The sequence below is a fragment of the Vulpes lagopus genome, chromosome 2 (genome assembly GCF_018345385.1).
Source record: "Vulpes lagopus strain Blue_001 chromosome 2, ASM1834538v1, whole genome shotgun sequence".
Classification (NCBI taxonomy): domain Eukaryota; kingdom Metazoa; phylum Chordata; class Mammalia; order Carnivora; family Canidae; genus Vulpes; species Vulpes lagopus.
In genome coordinates, this window is record NC_054825.1 from 46,220,344 (window position 1) to 46,242,697 (window position 22,354).

The 22,354-nt window shown below is 34.5% G+C and overlaps 1 protein-coding gene across 6 annotated transcripts in view; it reads left to right on the forward strand.

Annotated features, from left to right (window-relative positions):
- The window catches only part of MYO9A (myosin IXA), a 271,647-nt gene that overhangs the window by 173,701 nt on the left and 75,592 nt on the right, over window positions 1-22,354 (forward strand). For 4 of the 6 annotated variants that reach the window (XM_041746477.1, XM_041746481.1, XM_041746480.1 and 1 more), the window contains 7 exons: window positions 722-844; window positions 2,718-2,867; window positions 4,093-4,412; window positions 4,983-6,584; window positions 9,754-9,853; window positions 10,354-10,569; window positions 18,908-19,020. In XM_041746477.1, coding sequence (XP_041602411.1) covers window positions 722-844; window positions 2,718-2,867; window positions 4,093-4,412; window positions 4,983-6,584; window positions 9,754-9,853; window positions 10,354-10,569; window positions 18,908-19,020 — 2,624 coding nt within the window. The remainder of the gene's footprint in view (window positions 1-721; window positions 845-2,717; window positions 2,868-4,092; window positions 4,413-4,982; window positions 6,585-9,753; window positions 9,854-10,353; window positions 10,570-18,907; window positions 19,021-22,354) is intronic. The other 2 variants (XM_041746479.1, XM_041746482.1) reach the window with 2 other exon arrangements.

The window sequence follows — 22,354 nt, forward strand, 5'->3', positions numbered from 1 at the left end:
ATTGAAAAAGGGTAGAGAATACTCACTTCTATTGAATGGCAGCAGTCTTACTAAATTTGTGTTATGATAGAATCTAGTTCCTGGCTATTCTCATTTGATCTGAATGTTTGCTAGTACTAAGTTTACTCATAATACAGTAGTTCTTCCTACTGATTATTCCAGTAATTGAAATAATTCAATAAAATTATCTGGTTCACAAGATTCCATTCCCTTTTCTGTAAAGTTATCCCAGCAAGATTTTCTTTCATAGTAAGCTATCAGCAGGCTTACAGTTATTCTTATCAGCTATTGCTGCTATAGGTATAGAAAATATATTGAAACTTTTTAACAGCTGACCAAGTTCTTTGCTGTTTCTGGGAGGGAAAGCTTCGTTCTCAGTTATACCATGTAATAGCTGATACCTTTGCATATTTTTCTGCTAAAAATTTCAATTCTTATTAAATAACTTTTTCTTTTGTCTTTAATACAGCTTTCTCAAAGGGATAATTAGTTTCTGCCTTTTTCTTCTTCCATTCCCCTTTGATAACAAATTATCTTCTCTCTACTCCCTACCCCCATTTTACCAATTAATTATTTTGTAATTTTTTAAATTAAATAATTTCTTGGTTTAAGTCTGTTTCAAGGTGAGGGCAGGATCGATAAAGGATAATTAGCTAGTTTAGGACCTTGTTGACATATAATATTCTTGTGATTTTACAATATTTTTCTTTTCATTTTTCAGGATTTTGTGAGCCACTTCCACGTACTTCTTCCCCGAAATATTATTCCATCCAAATTTAACATTCAGGATTTCTTCAGGAAAATAAGTCTTAATTCAGATAATTATCAAGTTGGAAAATCCATGGTAAATATAATATATATGGTCCTTGTCAAATTTGAGTGCATTTTTATATTTAAATAATAATAGCAATCTTTGCCCATGAGAACATTCATGAAAAAGATAGTGTACCAGATACCATAAGGCAATTGATTAGGCCAGGATTTTTACTTAATATAGTCAGTATTAACCAAAGAGTTCTGGCAAATGCTCTAGATCTGCCTTTAGTTTTAATTGCCTAAAAACAATCTCTCCCCAAGTATTCTACTGTAATCTTCAACTCAGCTTGCTCAAAGTGACCTTATCGAGATTCCCCTATTGTCCTTATTTTATCAACTACTCTTTTTCTCTGTCATCCTTCTTCTAGGTTCTTAGGCTAAAACCTGTAATGAGATTTGGCCTACCCTTCACTTTAGTCCTTTTACAAAGTTCTGTTTCTTTTTTTCCTTGCAAATGATTCTCACATCTCTCCCTTTTTTCATTCCTACTGCTTGCATTTTACTGTTTTAAGCTCTCACTTATATTTTTCTTGTAGTAACAGATCCCTTATCTGATATCAGCCTATTTATCATTCCATTTAACTCACTCTATCCATAGTATGAAAATCATCATCTTAATATACCTCTTTCTTTTATGTTGACTTCCTGCTTAATAATAGTCCTGTGATAACCTCCTCATTAAATTCAAACATCTTTCTCTCCTTCAAGAACCTTCATATTGTGACTTCACACCATTTAATGTCTTCTTTATGAAGATTAATTGTTCTGTTGGCCCCTGTATACGCTGCCATATCCATGTTCTTTTTTTTTTTTTTTTAATGATTTTATTTATTTACTCATGAGAGATACACAGAGAGAGAGAGGCAGAGACACAGGCAGAGGGAAAAGCAGGCTCTATGCAGGGAGCCTGACATGGGACTTGATCCCGGGTCTCCAAGATTAGGCCCTGGGCTGAAGGCGGCACTAAACTGCTGAGCCACCCAGGCTGCCCTCCATGGTCATTTATCATTATTCCCAACTCCTTGTTTTGCTCAGGTAGAGGCCTCTGTCTTTTGCCTTATAGTTTACTGTTTTCCTTTTTGTGTATCTAATCTCTATTCTTTTTTAAAAAAAAAAAAGTTTAAAATTTTTGACAGATGTGGGCGGTGATGGATTTATTAATTAGTTTGTGGTAATTACTTCACAGTGAATACATATACCAAAATATCACATTGTACAACTTAAATACATATAGTTGTTTATATCTAGCTGCTCTTAAGGGTAAAGTGCAAATCCTATTTCCAGAGGGTCTGTGTCATAAGTTGTATTTGTTTTCCCCTATATCCCTAGTGGAATGAAAGAGTATATAAACGACGGATTAATAGTCTTGAGTAGCAAGAAACCTTTGATGTATACTGGGTTTCAAAAAGACTTATTGGTTTATTCATATCATCATCAAACTTCAGGATCTATGGTTCTCAACCCCCCGCCCCCCCCGCTAACATCCTTGAATATATGAAAAATGACGTGTTACCAGCGGTAATTGGCTCATGATGGTGGGTCAGTGTCCTAAGGGAGTAATATATCACAATATCTAAGACTGGGAATTTCATGTTCATTTTTCCATTTCCCATTCTGTATTCTAATGTCTCCTTTTTTTTTTTAATAATAAATTTATTTTTTATTGGTGTTCAATTTGCCAACATACAGAATAACACCCAGTGCTCATCCCGTCAAGTGCCCCCCCCCTCATTTTGAGAATGATTTCTTTGGACAAATGGATAGAAATATTTATCATTACTGCTTTTCATGTCTACCATTGTATTTGTTCTTCTCTAAAGAAGTTTACCATGGAAAGGATGATTCATGAAATTTCTTATTTCTTCTTAAGCTGTATTCCTCATCTTTTGTCCATTTGGTAGGTGTTCCTAAAGGAGCAGGAACGACAACACCTACAAGATCTGCTTCACCAAGAGGTGCTCCGCAGAATCATATTGTTGCAGCGATGGTTCAGGGTTCTGCTGTGTAGGCAGCATTTCCTCCACCTGAGACAGGCATCCATCATTATCCAGGTTGGAAGCAAAGGATTCCTCACATGATGTTTGTTAGTTTATTTGGCCTTTATTTTAGTAACTAGAATTTTATTGTGAAACATTTGAGTAAGAATATAAACTTCAGAGATGAGAATGTGTCTTATTCATCTTTTTTATTTTTATTTATTTATTTTAAATAAATTTTTAAAAATTTTTATTTATTCATGAGAGACACACAGAGAGAGAGGCAGAGACACAGGCAGAGGGAGCAGCAGACTCCACGCAGGGAGCCCAACGCGGGACTTGATCCCAGGTCTCCAGGATCATGCCCTGGGCTGAAGGCGGCGCTAAACCGCTGAGCCACCCAGGCTGCCCTTATTCATCTTTTTTAAACATTTATTATTTGAGAGAGAGAATGCAGAGGGCGAGGGGCAGAGGGAGAGAAGAGAATCTCAAGCAGACTCCCTGCTGATCACAGAGCCTGACACAGTGCTTGATGTCATGACCATGAGATTATAAGCTGAAACCAGGAGTCAGACACTTAACTGACTGAGCCATCCAGGCACCCCTCTTACTCATTTTTGAAATGTTCATAGCACCCAGCAGATTACCTGGCAAATAATAATAGACTATTGATAAATACTGATGGAATTGAATTTAAATTAAATTGAATTTATAGTTACAGTGTCTTATAAAATATTATTAGGACAACAGAATTATGTGCCTTAATTTTTATTGACATAGTTATTTTTATTTGATAGTTTCCTGATTGATACTTGAGAGTTATATATATACATTGTTGTTGCTCTATACTCATTTTGGATGATAGGTATCTTATTCATATTTATCTGTTTTATATTCTTGCTCATTGATTTATATGATGACCATTTTTCTCCATAGGTCCTTTACTGCTTATCAAGAAAATTTTTAGAATCTTAATCTTTGAAATGTTTTTTAATCCCATTATTATTGGCAAACTATAGCATGAGAAGATAATGTAATCTGTTAAAGCATCAAACTTTTAGATTTTTAGATCAAGTTCATAATTAACCTCATTGAAGTTATAGTATGTAAGTAAAAGAGTTGTTTTAACCAAGCGTATCTGGAAAAAAAAACCCTTTTTTTTTCCCTCTTCAGTTGTGTACAATTTAACTGTTAAGCCACGTAACCTTTATTTTTGACAAAATAAATTTATTCTTTTTTATGTGAAAAAAATACGGTATAAGAATTTATGACAGCAGTTTCTATTGTTTTTCCCACACAGAGATTCTGGAGGAATTACCTAAATCAGAAGCAAGTCAGAAATGTAGCTGTGCAGAAGGATGCTTTAGTTATGACTAGTGCAGCCACTCTTCTCCAGGCTTCCTGGCGTGCTCACTTGGAGAGGCAGCGGTATTTGGAGCTCCGGACTGCAGCCATCATCATCCAGCAGAGATGGAAGGAGCACTACAGGCGGAGACACATGGCTGCTGTCTGTATTCAGGCAAGATGGAAAGGCTACAGGGAAAGTAAGAGGTATCAAGAACAAAGGAACAAAATTATCTTTTTGCAGTCAGTATGTAGAGGATTCAGAGCAAGACAAAGGTAATCTTTGTGTCTGTGATAATTACTCCTTTCTCTCTTTGCAAGTATTTTGTTTGTATCTCTGCTCTAACACTTGTCTAACTTGTATTAGCATTGGTTATGTACAGTTTTGTCTTCTCCAGTAGGTTGTGATACTCTTAGCAGTTTTAACCCACATTATATGGTCTATAATAGAAGCTAAATAGATATTTACTGAATTAAATTGGATTGAAGATTGTCTGTGGTTTTAACTGCTAAGAATTAACTTTTACATTCAGTTGAGTCTTTAAAAATTGTCAGTATTCAGTTGTGTTTACCTTTAGAAACTTAAGGTTTATCTTAAAATAAAGATTTTTTAAATGAGAACTTCTGAAATAACTTATGTTTTGACTAGAATGCCCTATTAGAAATAATGCATTTGATAAAATATTGTCTCACTCATAGAAATAGAATTATGAAATGTTTGTCCATGTTAGCTTACAAAGAAAATTCTGGAACTTTCCATTTATTTCTTAAATTCTCAGTAAAATGTATTCTCTCCAGTAGTAACTAAAAGGTGTCGCTAACCCATTTTTTCCTGTTTTTATATAGATTTAAAGTTTTGAAAGAACAAAGACTGAAAGAAACAAAACTAGAACTTGGATTGGCAAATACTGAGCCATATGGAGCTCTGGAAATTCAGGGATCAGACCCTTCAAAATGGGAGGATTGTTCCTTTGACAACAGAGTAAAAGCTATAGAGGAATGTAAATCTGTGATAGAAAGTAATCGAATTAGCCAGGAAAGTTCAACGGACTGCTTGAAAGAGTCCCCAAACAAGCGACAGGAAAGAGCCAGAAGTCAAAGTGGTGTGGACTTACAGGAAGAAGTGATTGTAAGAGAGAGACCTAAGTCCTTGGAGGATCTCCACCAGAAAAAAGTAGGTCGGGCCAAAAGAGAGAGTCGGAGAATGAGAGAACTAGAGCAAGCTATATTTAGTTTAGAATTGTTGAAAGTTCGTTCTCTTGGTGGTGTGTCTCCTTCAGAGGAACGTAGATGGTCTGCAGAACTCACTGAAGGCCTTCAGTCTCTACAGGGTACACCTGACAGTGAAAGCTCTCAAGGAAGCTTGGAACTTCTGAGTTGTGAGGAAAGCCAAAAGAGCAAACTAGAGTCCATAATTTTAGATGAAGGAGACTTGCAGTTTTTATCACCTAAAATACCTAGCAGTCCAAAATTTGATTCACAGGACAATGCCCTCAGTGCCTCAAGTGAGACTAACTATACATTGATTGAAAAGGGGACACCCTCTGACTCAGTGCATTTGAAGAATGGGAGTATGAAGGAAAAACTGGTTTGTAGTTCTGAATCTATTACCTGTAAGCCACAGCTGAGAGACCCTTTTATTTCAAATAGTTTGCCTACATTTTTTTATATTCCCCAACAAGACCCACTGAAAACAAGTTCCCAACCAGATACAAGTATCCAGAGAAACAAGCTATTAGAAGGTAAAGAAACCCTTTCATCTCTTACTTTGGATATCAACAGAGAAGCCAGAAAGTACCACTTCTCAGGAGAAAATCAAGTTGTTACATCTTTGAATACAGATTCTTCTAATACTGTGCTGAAGAAGTTAGAAAAGCTAAACATTGAAAAGGAAGAAAGGCAAAAGCAGTTGCAGCAACAGAATGAAAAAGAGATGATGGAACAGATTCGTAAGCAAACAGATATTTTAGAGAAGGAACGTAAAGCCTTCAAGACCATTGAAAAGCCGAGAACTGAGGAGTCCCTCCTGGCACCATCTTTCCATCCATCAAAGCAAAGAGTAGAGAGGTCATCCTCTCTCCTCATTCTAAATACCCCAAATAAGGAAGAACCCAGTGTTCTAGGGCCTCCATCAGTAACTGTAAAAGATGCAGCTCTTCTTTCAAAAGATAGTCCTCCTGCTCACCTATCCCAGAAAGACCGACCTGTCACCTTGTTCTTTGAAAGGAAAGGAGGCCCATACCAATCTGCTACTAACAAGGAATTTTCCAAGACAGACAGAATGTGCACCCAACTGAATGTAGCCTGTAAACTTTCTAATAATCGTATTTCAAAAAGAGAACACCATAGACCAACTCAGTCTTATGGCCACAAATCTGATGACCCTTCCAGAGATGGAACTACTAGTGTTATTTTCTTCACGCCAAAGGACAATATGAATATTTCCCTGTAAGTGAAGTAAACATTTGATGTATAAATGGGAAACTTTGGAGGATTTTATTAAGGTGGCTTAATCTACCTCAACTTGTTTATCTTGGAGAATGATAAAAGGAGTTTACAAGAATTCATAAGAATGATTAATGTTTTTGAAATCTACAAGTAAACTTTCTACAGAACACATCCATGGATCCAACAGTTACACACACACATACAACACATACACACATCACTAAACTTAATCAGAATGACAGGAAATAATGTTTTTAACACTCTGATGAGCTTATATATACTACATAAAGTCTTTGAACTTTGGGGCAATCTCAAGGTTAATGGGCAAGTACAGGACCTCAAGCTGTCCTTTAGTCCAGCAGCATTTCATAATAGCACACAAAAATCCCTGATGGAAAAATATCAATAATCCCAAGCTCCTGGCAACCACCATTCTACTTTCTAAGAGTTTGACTACTTAAGTAGATGCCTCATATAAGTGAAAGTTCTTTATGCTTTTAAGTTTTCTTATCTAGTGGTCACCATGAGCACTTTTTAGGTAGAACATAACAACAAACATGATAAAATTTAAGAAATTTATATTAAGTCTTTGTATACTGTGGATTTTTTTCAGTTCTTGTGGGAGAATGTCAGTGTTTAAGTAAAAGGAGGTTTTATATCTTAGACTAAAAAAAAATTAAATTTCACATTTACTGTGAAAAATAACCTTTTCTCTCAGCATGATCTTTTAAAAGTTTTTTTTGATTTTTTAAGATTTTATTTATTCATGAAAGACACAAAGAGAGACAGAGACATAGGCAGAGAGAGAAGCAGGCTCCCTGTGGGGAGCCCAGTGTAGGGCTCGATCCCAGGACCCTGGGATCATGACCTGAGCCAAAGGCAGATGCTCAACCACTGGGCCACCCAGGCACCCCATAGCTTGAGCTTTTAATCTTTTAGTCTTTAAAATTATGTACAGATTTTATAGAAACACTTTGTAAATATAAGCAAGGGATTATTGATATTTTTCCATCAGGGATTTTTGTGTGCTATTATGAAATGCTGCTGGACTAAAGGACAGCTTGAGGTCCTGTACTTGCCCATTAACCTTGAGATTGCCCCAAAGTTCAAAGACTTTATGTAGTATATATAAGCTCATCAGAGTGTTAAAAACATTATTTCCTGTCATTCTGATTAAGTTTAGTGATGTGTGTATGTGTTGTATGTGTGTGTGTAACTATTGGATCCATGGATGTGTTCTGTAGAAAGTTTACTTGTAGATTTCAAAAACATTAATCATTCTTATGAATTCTTGTAAACTCCTTTTATCATTCTCCAAGATAAACAATCTTAAGGCTACTTGATCTCGTTTGCTTTTTACCTCATTATGACCTGCTTTTCTTTAAAATGATTATGTATTAGGTTTTTTTTTTATGTGAAAGCTTAAGTAGCATTCATACTTCAGATCTTCTCGTTGCATTTTATAGAATCATAAGTGTTGTTTCTCAATTTATTTTGTTCAGTTCCCATATGTTATAGATTGGATCACCGGGGCCTGTAAAGGTGAAATGACTTGTTCAAGGTCACATACTGAGAGATAGCTGGGACTAGAACTTTAGTTTCATGATTAGGAATCACTATTGAGTTTCATGATTAGGAAGTAACTTTAGTGTTCTTTCTATGCCATAGATAAATGCATAGTGGTCTTCATCTGGTTAATGAAGGAAGACAAAAAAGAAATCATAGGAAAATCTAAAGAAAATGCTATGAATTTAAAAGTTGGCTAGGGTTGTCAGGTGCTGTCAAAGATCCTGTTAATTGTTTCCCTCTTTTGTGAACAAATCAAAGGCCAATAGGCTTAACTGTGGCAAGAGAGATTTTAATAAAAAGGAATCTTTTAGGATAGCCTAGGATTGCTGGGGTTGATCATACATTGGTCAAAAAGGGAGATCTCTGAGAAGCCTTTAGCTAGCAAAGATTGCCATCTATTTAGGTTTGTTTAAGGACTTATTGCATAGGGCAAAGGACAAGAAAAACCTCTTAAAGCCTCTAGGTCTTCATTTGTAAAAATTAAGATTGAAGATTGGAAGATTTTGAAAGATAGAGCAAGTAGTCTGCCAACTTGTATTATAAGTTAGTGTCTACTTTAAACCCCGTGCTAAGCTCAAATGTAAGGTATGATTCTTGTGAACTATAGTTCTGCGAAGGACAGATTAGCAACATGTTGTTGATAAATTTTAAGACTCATGGTATTGGGTTAATATAGATAATTAGGGCCATGAAAGTTCTGGACTCTTTTCAGATTTTCATCAGATATCCATTTCAACACAGAATTTAATGATAAAGTAGTCACGTTGTGTGGTTATTCAAGCAAAATTAAATTTTCACAAGGTAACTCTATACCATCTGTATAGCATACCTCCTTTAATTTGGTAACAATTTGTTATCCTGCTAGTGTTGATTTTGTTCTGTATAACAAAGTTTTAAAACTTAGATAATAGATGAAAGCTGCAGAGAGATTTCAGAAAGAAACTGGGGGATCCCTGGGTGGCTCAGCGGTTTAGCGCCTGCCTTCGGCCCAGGGCGTGATCCTGGAGTCCCGGGATCAAGTCCCGCATTGGGCTCCCTGCATGGAGCCTGCTTCTCCCTCTGTCTGTGTCTCTGCCTCTCTCTCTTTCTCTCTCTCTCTCATGAATAAATAAATAAAATCTTTAAAAAAAATTTGCTTATCAATAGGAGCCATCTTAGTATAAAACAAAGTAATGGAATCTATATCACTTGGTAGCTACTTATCAGGTATTTTATCATGATTAGAATAAAAAGTCCCTTCTAAGACTAAAGATTTGGGGATATGTGACATTTTCCCTTATCATCAAATACATTAGTTTTCTTGAGCTAATTCTGCTGCTATTATTCTTAAATGTATGTCAGAGTGGAACATACCAAGTGATTATCAGGGACAGGCCTCTAGTAATGCAGTTATATATGTCAGTTCTTGATACTATTAATTAGGTAAGCAGAAAAAAATGGTATATTGTTTTGGGAATTGAATAAGATCTGCAAGTATTTATGTAATTTGCTAGAATTCTTTGACGTGGTTTGTTAGGCTATATTTCATGCTGTATTTTAAGACTTCCGCCGTGGGATGTCTGCTAGGAATTGAATTGTAATTCTTTTGTTTTACTCTAAGTGCTAACAAGGAAGCCTTAAACAGTGGAAATCCTCAACTCCGTAAACAAGATGAACCAACTTGGAAACCTGTGAAGTTAACTGGGCTGGGCCAAGGAGAGGTAAGTATTAAATTTTATCTATTTTTTATGTAAAATAGATTCACCTATTTTGGAAATTATTATTCTTAGAGGTAGAGCATCTCATTTATGCATTTACTCCCAAGTGTTTATACAAAAGAAGCCATGATTTAAGTTTGTCATACTTAGGGAGAGAATGTTGACTAAAATTTCAGATTATGTCTACAAAAAAGATACTGCATAAAAAAAGAAGGCAATTTATGCAAGTGGCTTTGGTGACATATAATGGCAGTGAAAGATGATTTCCTTGGCTATGGAGAACAGGTGTAGACTTAGCTTCCATTTTTGTCCTTTGTCTGGAGTAATATATATGGATTGCTTTTGGTTATCTCTGTCACTTCTAGTAGAAAGGACACTACTAGCGGGGTGGAGGGATGTTTCAAGAAATTCATGAGCTCTCTGTCTTTCATTGGCATCATCTCCAAAAAAAACCAAACCAAAACCAAAAATTGTTGTGTTATTTGTTTTATCATTTGGTCAAGCAGGTTGCCAGACCGGCCCATAAAAAGAAAGCTCGAATGGCGCGGACGCGCTCCGATTTCTTGACTAGAGGTACTTTTGCCGATGGGGAGGGGGATACAGAGGAAGATGATTACGATGACATTATTGAGCCCCTTCTCTCCCTTGACCAAGCTTCTCACTCTGAGCTAGGGCCTGCACCCAGCCTGGGTCAGGCCTCTCACAGTGACTCCGAAATGGTAATTTTACAGCAATATAAGAAAAATAGGCCACAAGCAAATCTGATGGGAATAGCGAATAGCCTTTGCTAATCTAAAGCTAACCTTCACAGCTTCTTCCTCGTAAAATGGTTTGTACATGGGAAACCTCAGTGAACACAGCAACAAAGCCAGACCTTCATTTGATAGGACTCAGATAAAAGACACTTCAACAGTGTGTGTCAAATCATAAGTTAGGAAAATAAGATTATTTAATTTAGCACTAATGTAGAGATTTTCTGTTCTGTCATAAGAGGTCTGGAGCAGGAGTCCTCATGTTTTTTTTCTGTGAAAGGCCAGATAGTAAGTATTTTAGATGTTGTGTCCTTCCCCTACAGAGGAAGAGGAAGGATGTTGTTTTCTGTTGCAACTATTTAACTCTGCTTCTGCTGTGGAGTGAAAACAGCCTTGGGCAATAAGTAAACGATGGGGCAGGGCTTTGTTCCAGTAAAACTATTTACAGAAGCAGGCAGTGGGTTGTATTTGATGTTCTGGGCATAGTTTGCTGATTGACATTTGGTCTAGTGAATAGGGTATATGTTAAATAATCCAGTTGATTTTAACTGAAATAATGGTACTCTGTGTCTTTGTTTTATTTTATTTTATTTTATTTTATTTTATTTTATTTTATTTTATTTTATTTTATTTTATTTTTGGCCTTTAAACTTGCTTCCCCTCCCCCATTTTTTAATAATAGAAAATAAACATGAATTTTTAAAAAAATTAATAAGCAATGCCAAACATGTTTTCCTGGACCAACCTAGCCAGGTAGAAGGCTGTATGTAATGTGAATTTGTATAATCACAAATTATAACATATTTGAATGTTATGTTTGAATAAAGCTGTGCTTAGTCAAAATATTTGACTAAGAATAGAACTTTATCATCATATTTCAGCCAAAATTAGGAATATATAGTTTGACAAGTATGAATGTATTTATGGATATAAAATTTTTGATTTTGGAATTGCCCTGGAAAATACACAATATAAGGGGTCTCTATGTCTAATATGTACTAAAAACATTATTATTGATTGAGTGATAACATGCATTTTATTTCCATGCATATCCTTAAGTTGGATTTCTAATATTAAATATTTTATCTTTGAACTGTTTGAAACAGTTTGTGCCAAAGAATTACATTTTTTGCTAACTTCTAGAATATCCTCGTTGTCTTTATCTTCTGTTAGAAATGCCCAGTTTTAATTTTTTTTAAGATTTTATTTGACACAGCGAGAGTACACAAGCAAGGGGAGCAGCAGGCAGAGGAAGAGGAAGAGGAAGAAGTAGGTTCCCCACTGAGACGGGAACTCAATAATATTTCTTAATAGTCTAAGAAAGAAAAAATAAAAACAGAAAACTGTATGACCAATTCTCTTAATTAGATAAATGAGTCATTACCCTTAATTAGATAAATGAGCTAAACTAAACTGTAGGATTGTAAAAGTTGGAAATAATCTTATGTTTATACATTAGTATATGTAATTAGAGCCAAAGCCCTCTCTTCAGTGTAGGGTAAAATAACTCCATTTTGGAGGTACCGTTTTTGAGTTCTAAATGATGAAACATACTCTATCGCGTGATTAGTAGCTAAAGATGAAATTATGTTATGGAGCAACTAATTTTAATGAAAAATATTGCTTAATTTTTTTAGTGTAAATAGGGAGCATACTTAAATTATTTTCTAAAGTATACATAGATTTTTCATTTGTGGAAAAAGTTAGCATTTGTAATTGCTGTTTTGTTCCTGAGAGTTTTCTTTGTTACAAACCTTATTAGTCTTTTTGGTGGTAGAATTCTTCCTCGCTGAAAACTCTTACTGAGATGAACCAGAAGTTGGGCTTTCTGCTTGGAGCATTCAGCCCCTGTACGGGTCCTAGCGGGTAGCCTCTGCCTGTGATTCTGTTCACCTGCTTGACGGTCACTGCATGCCAGTAGTTGTAGAGCACTCTGCCTCCCCGCACAGTGTATATAGTCCCCTCTCTAGCTTTCTCGCTGTCTTTCTGTTTCATCACTAGCTATCTTAGGAACAGGTGGTGGTGTTTGTTTCTGTGGACACTTGCATGAAGAAGCTTTGCTTTCTAGAATATGCTGATTGATACTTATAGGGGATGGGGGTGGGAAGGGTAGGACAGTTTAAAATGTTTCTGTGTGTTTATCTTGAAAATATGCTGTGTTCTAATGTTATCTGATAATGTGAATATGTAGACTAATTGTTTGTAAATGGGATCTACTGAATTCTAAAAAAATTCACATATCTCCAGGATTTTAAATAGGCTTGATTTTCTAGGCACATGAATTTTTAAAAACTGGATTTTTTTTTTTCCTGGACAAAATGATCCTATCACTCTGACATTTGCTAAAGAGAATCATTAATCTTGGAAGAAGCCATCTGACCTTTCTATTTGTGAAATAACTGATCTAATGAGATAAAGACAGTTATAAATGAATCACTAGAAGAGGATTTGATGAGCATTTACCCCCTGAATTCATCAGTCATTAATTAGTTGTTACCTGGTAGGAAGAGTAGAGACAAGAGTAGGAGTTTCCCTCCTTATGGCTTCTGTTTTGTTTTGTTTTGTTTTTTAACTTTCTGCCTTTAATTCTGCCATTTGAGTAACTTCATCTCCAGACACTCCTTTCACTAAGTTCTTCTATCCACTCTGTTGCCTTTTACCCAGGAAGAATGACACGTTCTGTCATGTAATATTTTTAAGGTGGTTTTCATATAGTTTTTTTGTCTCTCAGTATTCTAGATGATGAGTTAGTCACATCATTTCTTTTCCTTATTAGTAGGATTGGTATAGGTAACATTGCAGTTTCCTTTGTCATCCCTAGACAGAAAGCAGTCATCTTTATGGGCATGGCTTCCCAAGTAGCTCCCCCAAATTTGTCTTATCTCTGGTAAGATAAAGTCCTCATTTTAACTCCTAAATTTCTGTCACTTCTTATATTCCTATTTCTCTTTGTTATTATCTGAAATGTTCCCCAGTCCTTACCTGTGTTGAATTTTCCTTTTCTGCACTGCTTACTCCATAAAAAACAGCTAGGAAAACCTGTTGATTGAGCAAGGCTAAGTTGCTTAGCTTATTTTACAATGAAGGAAAATCTACCTTGACTAGGTCTTAGTAATTTCTCATAAAGGGGAAGCCAGGATGAGGATGTTTATAGAATTTTAGAACCTGAGCCGATAATTTTGAGATGTTTCTTACAAATTGGAAATCTGGTTGATATTAAACCAGATTGGCAGTCCCAGTGCAGCAGCTATACTATTGAATGCACTTAGTATTTATATGTGTATTTTATTCTCCCCAAAAAGTTAGGGATGGTTCATAGCATCACAACTCTTTACTCTTTAAAGATTTAGTAGAATTTCCCTGTGAAACCATCTGGTATTCGTACTTTTTTGTGGCATAATTCCTTGATAACTATATTTCTTCTAGAGAAATTAGCCTTGTAATCTTTCTGTCTAATGTACTCAATTTTGGTAAGTAATTTTTTTATATGAAATTATTAATTTCATCTAACTTTTCAGATTTATTTGTATAGAAATCTGGAAATTAGTCTCATGATTTTTAAAAATTCTGATTCAGTGGTTATTTCTCTTTTATCATTTCATATTTTGTAGACTTATGTTTTTCCTTTTTTTCTTTAAGTTAGCTAGTCATTTGTCTTTGTTGTTAAACTCTTTTCCAAAATAACAGGATTTTGATTTCTTCATTATGCCTAATTTCCCTCCACCTCCATTCTCCACTGATTTCTGCCTTTACCTTTATTATTTATTTCCTTTTCTTAAATTTACTGTCTTATTTTTTTACCTTTTAAGTGGGGAATTTAATTCATTTAAGTTATTTTTATTGATACAGGTTATTAAAGCTGTGGGTTTTCTTCTGTTCACTACTCTAGATGTATCTTGCTTATTATACTGTGTATTAAGTTTTTAATTATTTTTTTAGAAAATCTGTAATTTCAGTTTATTTTTTACCTAAAATTTGTTTAATAAAAATCTTTGTTTTCAGAGGAAGAACATTTTTATATTTCTAGTTTTACTGTGCTGTGATTAGAGTATCTGTAATGCTTCTGTTGGATCAAATTTACTGTTTTCATTTTCTTTGTTAGTTAATACGTGGTCAGTTTTTATTAATGTACCATGTGCATTTTTTAAGTAGGTATATTCTGTATTCTGAAAATTTCACTATGTAACCATAATCTCTTCCTTATTGATTATGTTGTTTGTCTTCTGTATCCTTACTACTTTTTGTACATTTGATCTGCATTATACAGAGAATGCTGTGTTAAAGATCCCTCTTATTTATTCTGAGTTGTGGCCTTTGGAATGAAAAGTGTCCTTTGTTACATTCGGTGCTTTTGGTTGAATTGTACTTAAACCATTATATCACAGCCTGTGTTTTCTTAATTATATTTCCATTTGCCTGGAATACTTTTTCTCATCCTTTTCTTTTTAGCCTTTCTGGATCCTTTAGTTTTAGATGTGTGTTTTGTATGCAATGTAGTTGATTCCTATTTTGTAAGTCAAATTTTTTTTGCCTTATAGATGGGTTAAAACTATTCCTGTTTACTGATATAGCTGATAGATGCAGTCTCATTTATCTTTCTGATAGTTTTATGTTATTATTGTGCTATGTTAAGTTTGCTGTGTTTATATTACTTTTTTCCCCCTCTTTTGCTTTTTAAAATTTCTTTGATATAGGGGAGTTTCTTTTCCTGTTGATTTGTATATGACTTTTAAAAATCCTTAATTTAGTATATATTAATTTAAGTAATTACTCTCAAGTTAGTTATTATAACAGTATTTTTTAAATTCTCACCTATTTTGACACAACTATTGGTGAATTATTCTTGTCTCTACTCTTCCCCTACCTTTTGTTTTTTAGGCTTTTATTTCTATTTGTCAGAATATTTAATTTTACATATTCTTCACTGTAGTCCCCAGCTTTGCTTTTTATCTTATATCTATTAAATATATTAAATGATCACATCAAATATTTTGCTGATTTTTCCATATTTATCTCTTGATTGGATATAGCTCTGCTTCTAATACATTAATCAGGAAGGCTCATACATATGGAATTCCCTAATTTCTTTCTGTAGTCTTGATATTTGAAGGGACATCTTAGCTGTGTTTAAAATTGTTGATTTATACTTTAATTCATACTTGATTCATACCTGAGTTTTTTGAAAATGCTATTTTGTGTCACTGTATTTTTTATTTTCAGTAAGTCTGTTACCAGTCTAATTCTCTTGTCCTTATAAAAGAGTTATTTGATCCTTTTACTTGGAGACCTTCAGAATTTTTTTCTTTATATCTGATATGTCTTTAAGTTCATCATCACAGATGAATTATCTAATATACCTACAGGACTCGTGTGTGTGTGTGTATGTGTGTGTGTGTGTGTGTGTTTATATAAATTCTAGTTTTCCTTTATTTCTGAAACACTTTAATGAATTACAGTTTTATTTTATTTTTTTTAATTTTTATTTATTTATCATAGTCACACAGAGAGAGAGAGAGGCAGAGAGAGACAGAGGCAGAGGGAGAAGCAGGCTCCATGCACCGGGAGCCTGACATGGGATTCGATCCCGGATCTCCAGGATCGCGCCCTGGGCCAAAGGCAGGCGCTAAACCGCTGCGCCACCCAGGGATCCCTGGATTACAGTTTTAAATATTGGGTCCCACTTTTTTGTTTTTCTTGTTCAGGGACTCCAATTATAAATAAGTTTTTTCTTTTTTTTCCTGCCTTCAATCTCAACCACCTTCTCTCTGACCTTTTTTACTCCTTTCTTTGTACCACTTTCTGTTCTTTATTATCTTCCTGCATTTGTTCAGCCCTTTTAAATCCACCCTTGTATTTTTTTTCTCCCTTGGGCATCTTCTAAGTTATTCTTCACCATCTTGTTTTTTCTTTCCTGAGTTCATTCAACTCCCTTCATAGCTTCCTTGTTTTTATTGGGGTGGAAGAGGGGCTCATTTCTATTTTTTTTTTTCCTGTTCTGTTTTGCCTTGCTAGATTCTAAATTTTCCCCTTCTGCTGCTTTTCCTCTTCACTACTCAATCTCCAAAAGCAGTCATTCATTCCTTTTTTACCTTCATATTCCTTAGAAGCAGTGCCTTTAAAAATATGTCACCTTGAATCCCATGCAATTTTAAGTCCTTTCCCTTTAGTCAATGCTTTGATCTCCTAGTGCTCAATGTTTGTGTCAGTTTTGAGTCACTAGAGATGGATTGACTTTTTTCCTCCTTGTCAGTCATATATTGTTACTTCTTTGCATGCCTTGTTATTTGTGAATTTTGTCTTGTTAGGTACTGGATACTTTTTTTTTTTTTTTTAAGATTTCATTTATTTATTCATGAGACACACACACACACACACACACACAGAGGCAGAGACACAGGCAGAGGGAGAAGCAGGCTCCATGCAGGGAGCCCGATGTGGGACTCGATCCCAGGACTCCAGGATCATGCCCTGGGCCAAAGGCAGGGACTAAACCGCTGAGCCACCCAGGGATTCACCGGTGCCGGATACTTTTGTATTTGATTAATATTCTTGAGACTGTTATATCCCAGTAATATATCAGTGCTTGGTTCTGGAAGCAATTTATTCCTAAGCATTTAGGTCTTCTTTTTAAGATTTGTTAGTATCGTCATATTGAATACTGGAAATCTTCTAAGAGAATTGATTTCAGGTGCTCTCACCACCAAAAAAGAAGAAGAAGAAGAAGAAGAAGAAGAAGAAGAAGAAGAAGAAGAAGAAGAAGAAGAAGAAGAAGAAGAAGAAACAAACAATGGGAAGATATGATATGTTTAGTCTGACTGCAGTAATAATTTTACTACTTATATGTAAATCAAATCATGTTGTACACTTTATATACAATTTTTATTAAATAAAACTAAGGCTTGTTAGGCCCAAACAGAGCAGTAGTTCACCTGAGGCTTATTCTGGACTATTACTTGTTCTTGACTATTGAGGCAAGGTCCTGCCGTGTACTTCACCCAGTGTCCTGGGAATCATAAAGTTATGTATTCTGACTCTTGGGCACAGGCAATATTACTGGCTTTGTTAAATGCTCAGCACTATTACTATTAATCCTTTCAGATGGTTCTTTGGTTGGTCTTGGGTAGTTGTCTGACATAGAAGTGTTAATGAGTACTCAACTAAATACTCTCTGAAGAGCTCTAGCGTTCTTTATTTTTTATTTATTTATTTATTTATTTATTTATTTATTTATTTATTTATTTATTTATTTAGAGTTCTTTATTTGTACATCTTTTTCTTCTTCAGTACTGTCTCTTTTGGTCTCTAGTCTCTCTGGACTTTCAGCTTCGTGTATTCAATTCAGAGAATCTGCTAGGGTTCCCCTAGATTCCCCCTTTCTGTGTCACAGCCTGGAAACTGTCTCACAGCACTAAGCTGGGACAGATGAAGGACTCCCTTTCTTTGTTTCCCATCTCTCAAGGATAACTGCTGGTTCTTAACTATTTTGTCTGGGATTTTGCTTTTGTTTTGATTGCTTCAGGTAATAAGATAAAACAGGTCCTTGTTTTAGCAGACTAAAAGGCTAAAGAAAAATACCAATTGTAATTGGTATTTTAATTATAGAAAAATGAAATATTAGGGAAGTATTTGAATAGGTAACAAGAAATTTTATCTTCTGAATGGGATTTTCTTTAAAAGGGTACATAGTAAACAAATGGCATAAGAATTGCAGGTTGAAATTCAGGTCCCAGTTTGATAAAGCCATGTAAGATGTTTATAGTTTAGACTGTTGGTGGTGATAATGATCTTTAATTGTTTGGTGCTTTGTTTTTGTTTTTGTGGTTTTTTTTTTTTTTTTCTTTTTTCCTGTGTTCTAGCTTTCTTAAATCCTTGGTTGGTTATAATAAGAATCTACAATAGAAGTTAGGCCATAAAAATAATTATTGCAGGGACAAATAAAGGGAGGCATGAAAGACTATATTTAGTATTCTAGATTTATCAGATCCTGGATCTTTTGTCTGTATCTGTAGTTGGCTTTGACTTTTTTCTTACCTTTCTACTTGATTTTGTTAAGTTATCAGAAAACATGAGCTGGTAGGTCCTGTTCAGCATTTCATTGACCCAAGTTCTCTTATTTCAGATTATTCTAGGAACTTAATAGAGTTTTTAGTAGGTTCTTTTATTTCAGTGAATGGCTGAACAATATGAATGTGTTTTTATATATTTTTAATGGATGTAATTCTCAATTCTGTAACTTGAGTTTTAATTACAGTGCTATGATAAAGTTACTTGGTTTTAAAGTCTTTTGTGTATGTAATTGTTACAGACATCACAGCGATTTTCTTCAGTTGATGAAGAAGCAAAACTACATAAGACTATGTCTCAAGGAGAGATTACAAAATTGGCAGTGAGGCAGAAGGATTCAGATTCGGATATAAGGTATAAAGTATATACAGAGTTAATAGGAGTAATATAATTTTATTTACTAATTGACTATAGTTTATACTCAGCCTCTTTTTAAAAGCATAATCGAGAGAGCAGCTAGTTTTGAAATTTATCTAGTTTTCAACAAAATTAAGTACCTACTATGTGACAGGCATATGATAATTCAGATTTACATGATGAGCTTTATCTTTTATAAGTTTAGCAGTGTGATTTGGGTAAAGTCTTTAAATCATTATACCACCTGTGGTTTTTGTTGTTAAGAGAAAGATTAAATCACATGAGACTGAAAATATTTTCCAGCTTTGGATTTGGATTCTGTTCTGAGTTAAGTGTTTTTATAAATGGAACTGGAAAAGACTTCATGAAATAGTTCTGTTCCTTTCAGAAGAGTATATGGAATTATTATTTGTCAAGTAAATATCTTTCTCTCTTACTATGTTACATCAGGCAATTAAACCCTCACTGAAAACTTGAAGATTATGTTGAAATCTTTTTGGTTCTTAATCCTGTTAAAGACCATTTCTTCAATGTCTGTAGAGGTATAATCCATGATAATGCAAATCCAGACCAGATTATGCTAGAGGTCAAATTTTGGGAAAAAGATACACCATAGTAAAACAACATATGGCTGGGCATAGCAGATTAAATATATAAATTTAATTTCTACTTCCTCCTCCAAAATTGCTAAAATGACAAAACCTATGCAGGACAAACAACAACAAACAATAAAACAACTGGAGACAACTATAATAAAGCTGTGGAATCCAAAAAGTAAATAGACAAATTTTAAATGTCTTAATAAATAGAAGGAAGCTGAATCCTAAACCAACTGGATAAACCTGCGAAAGAAGCATTTGGTTGACTGATCTTCCCCAATCCTAGCAGAACCTGGAGATTTATTCTCTGGAGAGGATAAAATAGAAGATCTCTGTACTTGGAGGTTCTCAGATACATTTGAAGACTTGGGTAAATACTTGAAATAAGGAGATTTAATGAATGTTTACATACTGAATGTTAAGATTCCCCTAGCTTTTTCTTCCACTCAGTTCCCACATTTCACATATCCCCTAAGCAGACAATTCAAAAAGTCTTTGGGACCTTTGTACAACCCTCAAGGAAAGATCTAGATAGAGATATTGGTATCAGGGGCTTTCCCTACTAAATGGACTAGCCAGATAATCATACAAGGAAAACCAGTTTGGAAGCTCCACCAGTACACACTAGAACTTCCAGACAGTATCTTGTTTTTTTACTTTTTGCCACCACACTTGAAGAAACACCTTATATCACAGAAACGAAAATTAATTGATATAATACAGCTTGGAAGAAATAAACTATGCAAGGGAAAGAAAACTTCAAGACAGACACATGAAATTAATCAACAGACCTTCTGTATAAATAAGTATAACTGCATACATGGACCAAACAGAGTGCATGAAAGAGAAACATTCATCATAAAAAGAACTTTTGAAAATTAAAAATGTTATAGCATAAAGAAATGACTAGAATAGTTGGAAAGAAAGTTGAGGATGTATCTTAGAAGGTTGAGCAGAGAGACAGATGAAAGAGACAAGAAAAGAGGAAAACTGATTTAGGTGTAGTATAGAAATTTTAATAGTATTTGTTCTTCAGTCCACAAGCATGGAATGTCTTTCCGTTTCTTTGTATCATCTTCAGTTTCTTTCATAAGTTTTGTTGTAGTTTTAGAATACAGGTCTTTCACCTCTTTGATTAGATTTATTCATAAGTATCTTACTGCTTTGATGCAGTTGTAAATGAGAATGACTCCTTAATTTCTCTTTCTGCTGCGTCATTACTGGTGTATAAAATGGCTGTAGGTTGGTTTTGTATCCTTTGACTTTACTGAATTTGTTTGTTCTATCTCTTTAACAAGTGGTGCTGGGATAGCTGGACAGCAACATGAAAAGAATGAAACTATCGCTTTCTTACACCAAACACAAAAAAAATTCAAAATGGATTAAAAATTAAATGTGAGACCTGAAATCATAAAAATTCTAGAGGAGAACACAGGAAGTAACCTCTTTCACATTGGCCGTAGGAGATTCTTTCTAGATATGTCTCCTGAGCAAGGGAAACAAAGCAAATGTAAACTGTTGGGAATATATCAAAATAAGAAGCTTCTTCATAGTGAAGGAAACATGAACAAAATTAAAAGGCAATCTATGGAATGAGAGAAGATATTTGCAAGTGACGTATCTGGTGAAGAGACAGACTCTTAATTATAGAGAACAAACTTCATTATAGAGAACAAACAAACTCAATTTAAGAAAGAAAAGAGGAGAAAAAGAAAGACCAACTAAACTATTAATTACAGAGAACAAACATGGGATGGATAGAGGACAGGTGAAATAGGTGATGGGAATAAAGGAGTGCATTTGTGATGAGCAACAGGTGTTGTATGGAAATGTTGAATCACTATATTGTACACCTGAACCTAATATTACACTGTATGTTAATTGGAATTTAAATTAAACTTTCAGCTTCATCACCCCTTTGAGCCTGAGTTTGCTCATGTATAAAAAGTAAGGATAATAAGGCCTATTTATTATAGTAGGTGTGAAAATTAGGCGTATCATAAAGGCATAGTGCCTGGGTCCTGGTAGATGCTCCTGTTTTTTTTATTGACTGAGTGAATATACAAAGGAAAAAAACAAATGCAGAAATAAGCTTCTAGTATAGGGTTAGGATACATGATATATGGGCAGTAGATGTGAGCTATCATTATCTTAAGGTGTGAAGGGAGTATATAAACACTAAGAATGAGGCTGTATAGCAGAGTAGTTAGACATTTTCAGCTTTGTCACTGGTTGTATAATTTTGGGAGAGTTACCTCATGTTTAAGTCTCTAGGTTTTCACTTATAAAATGATTACAGTAGTTTGAAAGTAAACTTGTTTTTATAAATAAAGATAAGCCAATGTAAGCACTTGTGCCTGGAGCAAAATAACAACTCAAGTAAATGGTGGCTTTTGTTAATAATAATGATAACTTCTGAATATAAAAGAGTCACATTAAAACCTTTATTTTATATAATGGTAAGTGGAAAGGTTTAAAATTGTATCTTCACCATAATTACAGTGATGTAAAAATGGGCAATCATATGGGTAAAGAATGGAAGGAAATTAGCACACTCCTCCCCCCCCCCAAAAAAGAGTGAACTAATATATTTAGAGTGATGGGTTATCAATGATGTTTTAAAAAGTATTTCCTTTGTTGTTTGTTTATATTCTAAGCCCAAGCTAGAAACTTCCTTATGAGAAGATAGCAGTTTAGCAATCAGAAAAGCTGAGGTGGAATTTTAGTTTCAC